The sequence below is a fragment of the Leptonychotes weddellii genome, chromosome 4, assembly GCF_054177405.1.
Source record: "Leptonychotes weddellii isolate Sample4059 chromosome 4, ASM5417740v2, whole genome shotgun sequence".
NCBI classification, from domain to species: domain Eukaryota; kingdom Metazoa; phylum Chordata; class Mammalia; order Carnivora; family Phocidae; genus Leptonychotes; species Leptonychotes weddellii.
The window spans coordinates 77,600,650-77,614,156 of NC_138372.1; the positions used below are offsets into that span (position 1 = coordinate 77,600,650).

Here is a 13,507-nt window from a genome sequence, read left to right on the forward strand (position 1 = left end):
TCTAGTACTGATTTTTTTTTAAAAGATATAGATATACACTCTAAAGGTGTATGTAACTCGTAGACTTGAAATACAATTGTAAAATACACTAATATCTAATTCAATGACAACAGGGAAAATAATCCTGATTTATGAATAAATTACTACAACTTTTAAAAACTAGTAACAAGGATTTTCTGGTATCTTGAAATTTACACTTCAAAAAAAAAATCACTTGGGTAGTAAATGTCCATTATAATAGAATTTCAAAAACATAAAATAAATAAATAAAAAGGCCTATCTTTCTACCACGTAAGCAGTGGTTCTCAAGCTAGTATGCATACTGAAATCACCTAGGGAGCTTTAAAAAACCTATTGATGCCTGGTACCATCCCCAAGAGAGTCTTATTTATAGTTAGTATGAGGTATGGCCTGGGCACTAGGACGTTTAAGAGCTCTGCAATGGAGGGGCGCCTGGGTGGCTCAGTCCTTAAGCGTCTGCCTTTGGCTCAGGTCATGATCCCAGGGTCCTGGGATCGAGCTCCACAACGGGCTCCCTGCTCCGCGGGAAGCCTGCTTCTCCCTCTCCCCCTGCTTGTGTTCCCTCTCTCGCTGTGTCTCTGTCACATAAATAAATAAATAAAATCTTTAAAAAAAAAACAAAACAAAAAGAGCTTTCAGTGGATTCTAAGGGTAGCCAAGGGTGACAACCCTGATCCACAATTAACATTTTGCTCTATCTATATATACCAATTTTTTAAAAACTGCTCATACTGTGCAGTTTTATAATCAACCTTCTTTATATATTATAAATATCTTTCCATGTCAACAAATATGTTAACACTTCTGGATTTCCTCTTGATTCACTCTTTAAAACAAAACCAAGCAAATATAATTGTTAATTAAAAACAGATTTTTTAAAAATCTAGGACAGATTACTTCCCAATCAGCTAATACCAACCAAATACTGCCAGTATACACAAGTCCAGGATATAGTATTCCTAGATAATTTTCATTTTTAGCAAAACTTTACAAGGTAATTTTATAGTATTATGCCATACTGGTTTTAGAAACAGACCCTGCTATCAGACAGACTTGAATACAAATCTAGGTTCTTTGGTGTAATCTTGGGAATTATTTAACCTCCCTAAATCTCCATTCCCTCATTTGTAAAACAGAAATAACAAACACTTCATAAATTACTTCACTTAATCTTCATAAAAACCATAATGCAAACTGCTTAGCATAATGCCTGGCACACAGTAAATAATAAATGGCAGCAATTATTTTTAGGGCACTAATGCCTAAAAGGTAAATTTAACATGATTAGGTAACAATACTCAGAGGTTTAAAAAAAAGTTCCCAGTGCAACAACATGGATGCAGCTAGACAGTATAACGCTAAGTGAAATAAGTCAGAGAAAGACAAATACCATACGATTTCACTCATACATGGAATTTAAGAAACAAAACAAATGAGCAAAGGGAAAAAAAAGAGAGCCAAGAAACAGACTCTTAACTATTAAGAACAAACTGATGGTTACCAAAGGGGATGGGTGAAATAGGTGATGGGGATTAAGGAGTGCACTTGTCACGAGCAGCAGGTGTTGTATGGAAGTGTTAAAACACTATATTGGACACCTGAAGCTAATATAACACTGTATGTTGACTATACTACAATTAAAATTTTTTTAAAAAGTTTCCAGGACTCATAATTTTAAAGTCTTAGCAAATCTTGGAAGAAATATTTTGATTAGATTATATAAAACCCATATAACAGAGCACACTGTTTTTAAAGTGGCCAATTTCAGGGCTAAGATAGAAGAAGTCATACGGCATTATAATGACTATCCAATGTACTAGGAAGGCTACAGTATTTTACAAATTGGTATGAAAGGTAAAGGGAGCAGGGAGGATGCACTAAAAACACCTACTGAGGCAGAATACTGAGGATTGGAACATAAAAATCAGTCAAGCTTTAGAGTTTCCTAAGCACAAGAGACTGGTGAAATGGAGTGGGAAGTCTCATAAGCTTGAGTAACACTGGTGATCTTTGTATTTAAATATGACAGACTTAACAAAATCTATGTTTTCTGATTAATTCATGACAATAATGTATAATGCTAGGAAGGAGTCTATCATCAGGGCCAAAGAATCAACAATGTGTCACTACAGCAAGATTTTCAAAATGGCTCTGTTGCCTGAAAAAGGGAGTACTAAAGACAAGCAAATAAGAGGATTCCAATCCTTGTTCTTCCACTTACTGGCCATGTGACCTTGGGCAAGTTACTTAACCTCTCTGTGCCTTAGTTCATCATCTGCAAAATGGGGATAATAGTACCTTCTTTAAAATAATTGTTATAAGAATTAAATGGGTTAATATATGTAAAGCAGTTAAACAGCACCTGTCACACAGCATATGTTCAGTATGCCTTAGCTATTATCATTACTAATATCATTATTATTATTAGACACAACTTCATGTAGTTGTCTTGACATGTTAAGTAGGTTGAAAGAACCAGTCCTGTCAAGACTGAATATGCTGAGCTATACAGACAGTGTGGATATTAAAAGTACACTGAAAAATCTAAAGGCTGTGTCAATATCCAAGTTTACCTCAGTTCTATTTTGAATTATCAGATTCATCAGATTTTAGATTCTCAATTTTTTTTTTTTGCAATGTCTGATTACCCTAAGATCACCAAGACATCCTTGCAAAGCAGAGAAACAGCCTGCACACAAGCAATAAAGTCACCAAATTAAAATGTTATTTTAAATTGAGGGTGGGGGGAACAAACCCTAAGTTCAATACCTCTTCAACACTAGACAGTTTTGTTTTAAGTTCTCTGATGGTAGAGTCTCCTTTATATTTCCTTTCGGTTAGGTCTTTATTAGCTGCTTCCAACTCAGATAATTTGTTTTGTAGTTGCTGGATGTTTCGTTGATGGAGGATTTCTAAATCTTTTTTCTGTTGTTCATGCTGCTGTTGGTACTGTACCTGTGCCTATAATAAAAATATAGTACCAAAATTCAAAACAAACAAACAAAAAACCCAAATACAAATACAGGAAGATTTGAAGAAAAATAAAATTTTATTTTTCTGTAAGATTATAAAATTTCCCTGTTTTAAAGAGGATCTATTTTCAATTATGGATTTCATGAAGAAGAAAGGTCAACAAAGGCAAATTTACCATTATGATCTTGTCCTTAGTTTCTGCTTCTCTTAAACCCTCAAATATTTAGTATAGTCTTCAAGTTAAGGGAAGAATCATATATGATTAGGTTAAAAAACTACAAAATAGTGTGAACCTATTTGTGTTAAAAAAAAAAAAAACGAGCAGGTACATAGGGAATTTCCAGTATTCATTTTAAATACCATTATATTGTTTCAGTTTTTTACAACAGTGTATATTTTTTATAATAAAAAACCCTAAAATTATAAAATTGACAAGGAATTGTTCATTAGTTCAGTCTTACACTTAGTAGCAACATTTTACCCATGATAAAATTTGAACACAGTTATAATTGTGTAATCTCTGGTGCCTGTCTGAATCATACCACAAGTCTATGTTTATCATTTCTATTGATGAACACTATCAAATCCTAAATACCTTTCAAAAATAAAGTACATTTTTCTGATTATGAAAGTTATACATACTCTTAAAGGCACAAAGAAAGAAATTACAAATAACCAATAATTTCATCCAGGGAATCACTCTAAATATTTAGGAATATTTGTAATATACTTATTTGGTGAATATATATTCCTAATATATTTATACTGACATCACCCGTACACATAGAATATACATATTTAAGTTCAACTAATTAAGATCAAGCCACATTTATACAACTTAATCATGCTTTTTATTCCTTAGCATTTGTACCTTTTCAAGATTTTATTTATTTTAGAGATAGAGCGGGAGGAGGAGGAGCAGAGGTAGAGGGATGCCCAGACTCTGTGCTGAGTGCAGAGCCCAACGCAGGGGTCAATCCCATGACCCTGAGATCACGACCTGAGCCAAAATCAAGAGTCAGACGCTTAACCAACTGAGTCACCCAGGCACCCTGCATTTGTACCTTTTCATACCATAAAAAAACTCTGTAAACACTTTAATAGCTGCACATTATTCCATTCCATGGATATACCATAATTCATTTAAATTCTGTATTACTATGGACATGGACTTTCCAATTTTTCACAATTAGAAATAAAACTATGATTGCTTTTGTATACAGACATACATCCAAAATTCAGATTATTTCCTTATGATCAAATTATAGGTCAAAAAATGTAAACAGGGGCACCTGGGTGACTCAGTTTAGCTCCATGTTGGGTGTGGAGCCTAGTTAAAAAGAAACCAAAAAAATAAACAGATAACAAAACTTGATATAAGTTCCAAAACTGCATTCCAAAAAAGTTGTACCCATTTAAAAATTCTTACAAGAACAGGGGAATGTCTCCCTCATAAAATACTTGAGGAATTTTATATAACTACTTTAAAATTCTCTCATTTTTTGAAAAATGGAAAGGAGGGGAGAAGGGAACAAAAGAGAAAAACAGAAAAAGTCCACAAAAGACTGAAAATGTAACGTGGGAAGAAAACACTGAAGGAGCAATCAAGAAGAATAAAGAGTAAACTGGAAAAGATGCTAACGTAACTGTTGAAGAAGGTAATCAAACACACTGAAGGCAATAAAGGCAATAAAAAAGGACTGGTTTTATCCCAGTGATCATTAGTATTTTGGAGTTTTTGTTTAAAAAAAAGAAAGAAGTATGAGGGATAGGACTACCTTTACATTTTCTACTCTGTTCACTGCAGGTGATTCTGATACACACTAAAATTTTAAAATCACTGCCTATAGGGCACCTGGGTGGCTCAGTCAGTTAAGTGTCTGACTCTTTTTTTTTTTTTTTTAAAGATTTTATTTATTTATTTGACAGAGACAGAAATAGCGAGAGCAGGAACACAAGCAGCGGGAGTGGGAGAGGGAGAGCAGGCTTCCCGCCGAGGAGGGAACCCGATGTGGGACTCGATCCCAGGACCCTGGGATCATGACCTGAGCCGAAGGCAGACGCTTAACGACTGAGCCACCCAGGCGCCCAGTGTCTGACTCTTGATTTCGGCTCAGGTCGTGATCTCAGGGTCATGAGATCGAGCCCTGCATCAGGCTCTGCACTGGGCATGGAGCCTGCTTGAGATTCTCTCTCCCTCTCCCTCTGCCCCTTCCACTACTACCCCCCTCCCCATACGCACAAGCTCTCTAAAAATAAATAAAATAAAATCCATTATCAGTTATTACATTAGATAAAAGTGGAAAAAATGACATGATTATTTGATTAAATCCCCCAAAATCACTATATCTGACTTAGCACTCTTTAACTCTCAGGACACAGAACAAAAGAAAACTTTCTCCGATGCAGAGCAAACATGATTCTTAAAGATGAGATATTTTAAGTTATTTACCAAAAAAAGAATAGAATGAGGAAAGGATTTCACTACTATTTAGCACTTTTCTGTACAAGAAAAAGAAGACACTAATCTTAAAAAAAAAAAAAATAACCATTTTTATACATTATATATTTACCTGAAAAACCTAAGACAATCAGTTCTAAAACTATCAGAATCTGTAAATATAATGTACAATTAATGAGTACGACATTAATGCACAACAACAATCAAAATTATCACAATGGTGGGACATAGATGGTCCAATTTATACAGCAAAAAACTATAAAATCTCTAGGCATATTTAGTAAGAACTGTAAAAAAAAAAAAAAAGAAAGAAAGAATTCAGAGGGAAATAAAAAGCAAACTATAAGCCTGTTTTAAATAAGACCTGAATAAATGAAAAGATATTCTATTGGGTTAGAAGATCTGAAAGATATTAGTTCTCCCCAACACTCCAGAAACAAGCTTAAATATACAAAGGAATTTAGAATATATTAAAAGTTGCATTTTAAATCAGTGGAATATATGGTATTGGAACAAATGACTGACTTTATGTCAAAAAATACCTATCTCATACTGTACTCCACAAAAATATATCTCAAACAGATTAAAAAGTTAAATACAACAAAAAAAATGTAAAAGTATTAAAAGAAAATATTGAAGGAATAGATTTTATAACCTTGGGTGGCAGAGGCTTTCCAAACATGAAGCTTTAGACCATAAAAGCAGAGATTGACAGATTTGATGACATCCAAATAAAAAGAACCATATAGGGCAAAAGGCAACAATAAATAGTAAAAGACAAAGGCTGGGAGAAAATGTTTATAATATACATAATAAAGATATACTATGCCTACTTTATACCACAGAGAAATGAAAAGGCAAGCCACACACAGAAAATATTCATAATGCATGCGTCTGACAAAGGACTCAAGTCCAGATCATACAAAAAAATCCCTACAAATCCATAGGTAAAATACTAATAGTCTAATTTAAAAATAGGCTAGGAGTGCCTGGGTGGCTCAGTCGGTTAAGTGTCTGCCTTTGGCTCAGGTCATGATCCCAGGGTCTTGGGATCAAGCGCCATGTCAGGCTCCTGCTCAGCGCAGAGTCTGCTTTTCCCTCTGCCTCTGCCACTCCCCCTCTCTCACTCGCTCTCTCCTTCCCTGTCTTAAATAAATAATCTTTAGGGGCGCCTGGGTGGCTCAGATGGTTAAGCGTCTGCCTTCAGCTCAGGTCATGATCCCCGGGTCCTGGGATCGAGTCCCACATCGGGCTCCCTGCTCCTTGGGATCCTGCTTCTCCCTCTGCCTCTCTCTCTCTATCTCTCATGAATAAATAAATAAAATCTTTAAAAATAAATAAATAAAAATGGGCTAAAGATGAAAACAGGCAAGAGTATTCTTGAACTTCACATGAGAATATCCAAGCGGTCAATACACATATGAAAATGTGTTATTATAAGGTATTATCATACACCCTCAGAATGGCAGTGTAAACTGGTATTCCACTTTAAAACAAAAACTTATCAACAATAACCATACTATGTAAAGAGAGCAAACATCCACCAACTGATGAATGTATAAAGAAGATGTGGCGTATATACACAATGGAATATTACTCAGCCATCAAAAAGAATGAAACCTTGCCATTTGCAATGACGTGGATGGAGCTAGAGTGTATTATCCTAAGCGAAATAGGTCAGAGAAAGACAAATACCATATGATTTCGTTCATATATGCAATTTACCAACAAAACAGATAAACATAGGGGAAGGGAAATAAAAAAGAGAAAGGGAAGCAAACCATGAGACTCTTAGTGATAGAGAACAAACTGAGGGTTGATGGAGGGAGGTGGGTGGGGGACAGGCTAAGTGGGTGATGGGTATTAAGGAGGGCACTTGTTATGATGAGTATTAAGTGTTATATGTAAGTGATGAATCACTAAATTCTACTCCTGAAACCAATATTGTACTATATGTTAACTTGAATGTAAATAAAAATTTGAAGAAAAAAAAAAGACTATAACAAGAGACAAGGACACTGTGTAATTATTAAGGAGACAATCCAACAAGAAGATATAAAAATTGTAGATATTTATGCACCCAACATATATTTTTAATGCACCCAACATATCTGAGGAGCCCCAAATACATAAAGCAGCTAATAACAAACATAAAGGAGTGAATTGACAGTAATACAATAATAGTAAAGGACTTTAAAATCACACTTACATCAATGGACAGATCATCAAAACAGAATATCAACAAGGAAACAGTGCTTTTGAATGACATATTGACAAGACAGATTTAATAGATATATACAAAGCATTCCATCAGAAAACAGCAGACTACACATTCTTTAGACCATAAAACAAGCCTCAACAAATTCAAAAAGATCAAAGTCATTCCATTCATCTTTTCTGACCACAATGCTATGAAATTAGAAATCAATCACCAAAAAAAAAAAAAAAAAAAATCTTGAAAGAGTACAGATACATGGAGGTTAAATAATATGTTGCTAAACAACGAATAGGACAATCAAGAAATCAAAAAGGACATTAAAAAATACATGCAAAAAAAAGAAAATGAAAAAATGGTTCAAAATCTTTAGGAGGCAGCAAAAGCTGTTCTAAGAGGGAAGTTTATAGCAATATTGGCCTACCTCAAGAAGCAAGAAAAATCTCAAATAAACAACCTAACCTTACACCTAAAGGAGCCAAAGAATAAACAAAACCCAAAACCAGCAGAAGGAAATAAAAATTATAGCCAAAATAAATGACACAGAAATGAAAAAACAACAACAACAACAAAAAAGGACAGATCAATGAAACCAGGAGCTGGTTCTTTGAAAAGATCAACAAAATTGATAAACCTTTAGCTAGACTCATCAAAAAAAAAAAAAAATACAAAGGGTCACAAGAGAATTATGAAAAATTATATGCTAACAAATTGGACAACCTAGAAGAAATGAATAAATTCCTAGAAGCATATAACCTCCCAAAAAAACTCAGGAAGAAAGAGAAAGTTCAGACCGATTACCAGCAATGAAATTGAATCAGTAATGAAAAATCTCCCCACAAACAAAAGCCCGGGACCAGATGGCTTCATAGGTAAATTCAACCAAATATTTAAAGAAGAGTGAACACCTATTCTTTTCAAACTATTCCAAAAAATAAAAGAGAAAGGAAAACTTCTAAATTCATTCTAGGAGGCCTGCAGTACCGTGACACCAAGATCAGATAAAGACACAACAAAAAAAGAGAACTTCAAGCCAATATCCCTAGTGAACATAGATGCAAAAATCCCCAACAAAATAGTAGCAAACCAAATTCAAATACACTAAAAAAAAATCATTCATCATGATCAAGAGGGATTTATTCCTGGGTTGCCAGGATGGATCAATATTCACAAATCAATCAATGTTAACACATATCAATAACAAAGGATAAAAACCACATGATCATCTCAATAGATGCAGAAAAAGCATTTGACAAAGTACATCAATTCATGATAAAAACCCTCAACAAGGTACATTTAGAGGGAACATACCTCAACATAATAAAGGCCATTTATGAAAAACCCACAGCTAACATCATCCTGAATGGTTTTCCCTCTAAGATCAGGAACAACACAAGGATGTCCACTCTCACCACTTTTATTCAACATAGTACTGGAAGTCTTAGCCACAGAAATCAGACAAGAAAAAGAAATAAAAGGCATCCAGATTGGTAAGGAAGAAATAAAATTTTCACTATTTGCAGATGACATGATACTATATATAGAAAACTCTAAAACCTCCACCAAAAGTTACTAGAATAAATGAATTCAGTAAGATCATAGTATACAAAATCTATGTATAGAAATCCATTGCATTTCTATACACTAATAATAAAGCAACAGAAAGAGAAATTAAGAAAGTAATCCCATTTATAACTGTACAAAAATAAGATACCTAGGAATAAATCTAACCAAGGAGGTAAAAGACCTATACTCTGAAAACTATAAAACATTGATGAAAGAAACTAAAACTGACAGAAACAAACGGAAAGATATTCCATGCTCATGGATTAGAAGAACAAATACTGTTAAAATGTCATTACCCAAAGCAATCTACACATTTAATGTAATCCCTATCAAAATACCAACAGCATTTTTCACAGAACTAGAACAAATAATCCTAAAATTTGTATGAAGGCACAAAAGACCCCAAATAGCCAAAACAATCTAGAAGAAAAAAAAAACAACAAAGTTGGATGTATCAAAATCCCAGACTTCAAGTTATATTACAAAGCTGTAGTAATCAAAACAGTATGGTATTGGCACAAAAACAGACACAGAGAACAAGAGAACAGGACAGAAAGCCCAAAACAAACCCATGATTATATGGTCAATTAATCTTTGAGAAAAGAGGCAGTAATAGGCAATGGGAAAAAGACAGTCTCTTCAACAAATGGTACTGGGAAAACTGGACGGGTACATGCAAAAGAAGGAAACTGAACCACTTTCTTACACCATACACAAAGATAAACTCTAAATGGACTAAAGTCCTAAATGTGAGACCTGAGACCATAAAAATCCTAGAAGAGAGCACAGGCAGTAATTTCTCTGATGCTGGCCAAAGCAACATTCTTCTAGATATATCTCCTGAGGCAAGGGAAAGAAAAGCAAAAATAAACTATTGGGACTACATCAAAATAAAAAGCTTCTGCACAGTGAAGGAAACAATTAACAAAACTAAAAGGCAACCTATTGAATAGAAGATATTTGCAAAGGACATATCTGATAAAGGGCTAGCATCCAAAATATACAAAGAACTGATACAACTCAATGCCAATAAAACAAACAATCCAGTGAAAAAAATGGACAGAACACATGAACAGACATTTCTCCAAAGAAGACATAGATGGCCTACAGACAAATGAAAAGATGCTCAATATCATCATCAGGGAAATGTAAATCTAAAGTACAATGAGCTATCATCTCACACCTGTCAGAATGGTTACAATCAAAAACACAAGAAACAAGTGTTGGTGAGGATGTGGAGAAAAAGGAACCCTCATGCACCTCATGTAAACTGGTGCAGCTGCTGTGGAACAGTATGGAGGTTCTTCAAAAAATTAAAAATAGAAGGGCACCTGGGTGGACAGCACGTTACACATCTGCCTTCAGCTCAGGTCATGATCCCAGCATCCTGGGATAGAGACCTGCATCGGGCTCCTAGCAGGGAGTCTGCTTCTCCTCTCTCTCTGCCACTTTCCCTGCGCATTCTCTTGCTCTCATTCTCTCTCTCTAAAATAAATAAATAAATAATCTTTTTAAAAAATTAAAAATAGAACTACCCATGGGCGCCTGGGTGGCTCAGTCGGTTAAGTGTCTGCCTTTGGCTCAGGTCATGATCCCAGGGTCCTGGGATCAAGCCCCACATCGGGCTCCCGGCTCAGCAGGAAGCCTGCTTTTCCCTCTCCCACTCCCCCTGCTTGTGTTCCTTCTCTCGCTGTGTCTCTCTCTGTCAAATAAATAAATACAATTATAAAAAAAAAAAAAAGGAACTACCCATAAGGGCTCCTGGCTTGCTCAGTCAGAAGAACGTATGACTCTTGATCTCAGGGTCGTGGGTTTGAGCCCCAGATTGGGTGTAGAGATTACTAAAGAAAATAAAGTTAAAAAAAAAAAATAGAACTACCCTACTATCCAGTAATCACACTACGGGGTATTTACCCAAAGAATACAAAAACACTAATTCAAAAGGATATATGCACCCCTATGTTTATTGCAACATTATTTATAATAGCCAAATTATGGAAGCAGCCCAAGAGTCTACCAATAGATGAACGGATAAAGATGTGGGGTGTTTGTGTGTGTGTGTGTGTGTGTATACATATATTCCATTATATGTATATATTTATATTATATCCCATTATATATATATAGAATACTATTCAGCCATAAAAAGAATGAAATCTTGCCATTTGCAACAACATGGATGGAGCTAGAGTATAAGGCTAAGCAAAGTAAGTAAATCAGAGAAAGACAAATACCATATGATTTCACTCATATGTGGAATTTCAGAAAAAAAAGCAAATGGACAAAGGAAAAAAAGACAAACCAAGAAAGAGACTCTTAATTATAGAGAATAAACTGATGGTTATCTGCACAGGGGCATGGGGTGGGGGAATAGGTAAAACAGGTGATGGAGATTAAAGAGTACACTTATGATGAACACTCAATAATGTATATTATTGTTGAATTACTATATCATACACCTGAAACTAATACAACACTGTATGTTAACTATACTGGAATTAAAATTAAAAACTTAATAAAAATGAAAAAAAAGAATATGGGGAAATAAGTAATGTCATACACTATCTTTTAGACTTGGTACAACCTTTCTGGCTAGCAAATTTGCAATATCCATTAGTATCTTAATAGGTATATTGCAATCTCACTTCTAGGAACAAAGAATGTTCACTGTAGTTTATTTGCATCAGCCAAAATACTGAAGCATTTAAATGTCCACCAGTTGGGTAAGTAGTTAATTTATGTTGTACCCAAATAATGAATACTATGCAGCCACTAAAAAGGAATATCTGAACTGATAAAGAATGACCTATGATGTCATGTTAGGTGAAAAAAGTTACAATCAATATATACTGTGGGACCTCATTAGCATAGAATACAACCAAAATCCACTATGTGTGTACAAATATATAATTTACATATTTCTAAATTTATAAATATGAACAAATATTTATAAAGGACACATTATTTACATATAAAGAGAAAAGGCTGGAAAAACACATATCAAAATGTATATAAATTACCTCTAGGTAATAAGACTTTTAATGAGCAACATTTTTTTTTTATATACTTCTGTAATGTTTGAACATATTAAAGCAAGCATATATTACTTTTATAACTAACAAAATGACTAACAGCAGCAACAAAATAATTTTCTATTTTCTTTAACATTCATACCTGCAAGGCCTTTTCTTTCTCATTTGTCAGTTCCTGGGAATGTTTATTTGACAATGCAGCTTTGTGTGATGCCCATTCATTCTGCAACTTATCTAATTCTTGGATTTTTTCTGATAATGTCTGTATTAGAGTTCAACACAAAATATTAAAACAGTCTTGTGAATGTTATTAGCTTAGAACATGGCAATATTTGCAAAGGATATTAAAGAAAAGGAATCCCAGCTTTCCAAAACATACTCAAAGTCTTTTCCTACACAGATTTTTTTTTTTAATTTGAGGAAATCAAGATTAGAATAAAAGAATTTTAGAGCTAACATGGTCCAGAAGTCAAGCTTAACTATCTTTAACCTTTTAGTTAAATCTGGCTCTTCACTACCTAATCCTCTCCTCTGACATTAAGAAATAAAGTAAACCAGGGTAGAGCAAGTCAGTTATATGGAGTGGTTCACTTATACATATCAAACCTAGTAACATAGATTTCCTAGATGGGCTACATTGTACAGGACAATTTCTGCCTGAAGCCATGCCACTTATCAGATACGGTCTTCGGTTTCAAGGACTAAGGGCAAAAAGGTAGTAGCTATAACTGAAATGATAATAAGCCTATCAAAATAAGTCATAACACAAGTATGGAAGGGAAAGGTTTAGAAAATATGAACCAAAACATCATTTTAGACAGGAGGAGTGAGGTGAATAAAAGAGCAAAGAACTAACATATGACAGGTACTATATATTATTTAATGAAGACCTGAAAGGAATGTGTTATATATTGAAGGTAACAGAAATATTTGGATGGAATCAACTATCAGAGAAAGCAATCAGATTAAGATAATTTGCTGATAGGGGAAAGGTGGCAAAAAGGAGAGGGAATTCAAAGGAACATGCTTTAAAAAATAATACACAAAAGCCTGGATAGGATTCGAGAAGCAATTCAGAGCCAGTGTTTGGAGGACTCACAAAAACAAAATGAAATCTGAATTACCTTTTGTGTGAAATTCAGTTGCCTAGTAACATCATCTAGTGATTGCATCAATGATAATTTTTCTTCCTATTTATAAAAACAATAAAATTACGCAGTTTACAATTTAATCAAAGTA

At 34.3% G+C, this 13,507-nt stretch overlaps 1 protein-coding gene across 2 annotated transcripts in view; it reads right to left on the reverse strand.

Annotated features, from left to right (window-relative positions):
* SASS6 (SAS-6 centriolar assembly protein) overlaps positions 1 to 13,507 on the reverse strand; it is a 55,106-nt gene that overhangs the window by 31,001 nt on the left and 10,598 nt on the right. For both annotated transcript variants that reach the window (XM_081817042.1, XM_006732817.3), the window contains exons 6-8: positions 13,393 to 13,458; positions 12,411 to 12,530; positions 2,791 to 2,982 (exon numbers count right to left, since the gene is read on the reverse strand). In XM_081817042.1, the coding sequence (XP_081673168.1) occupies positions 2,791 to 2,982; positions 12,411 to 12,530; positions 13,393 to 13,458 (378 nt within the window). The remainder of the gene's footprint in view (positions 1 to 2,790; positions 2,983 to 12,410; positions 12,531 to 13,392; positions 13,459 to 13,507) is intronic.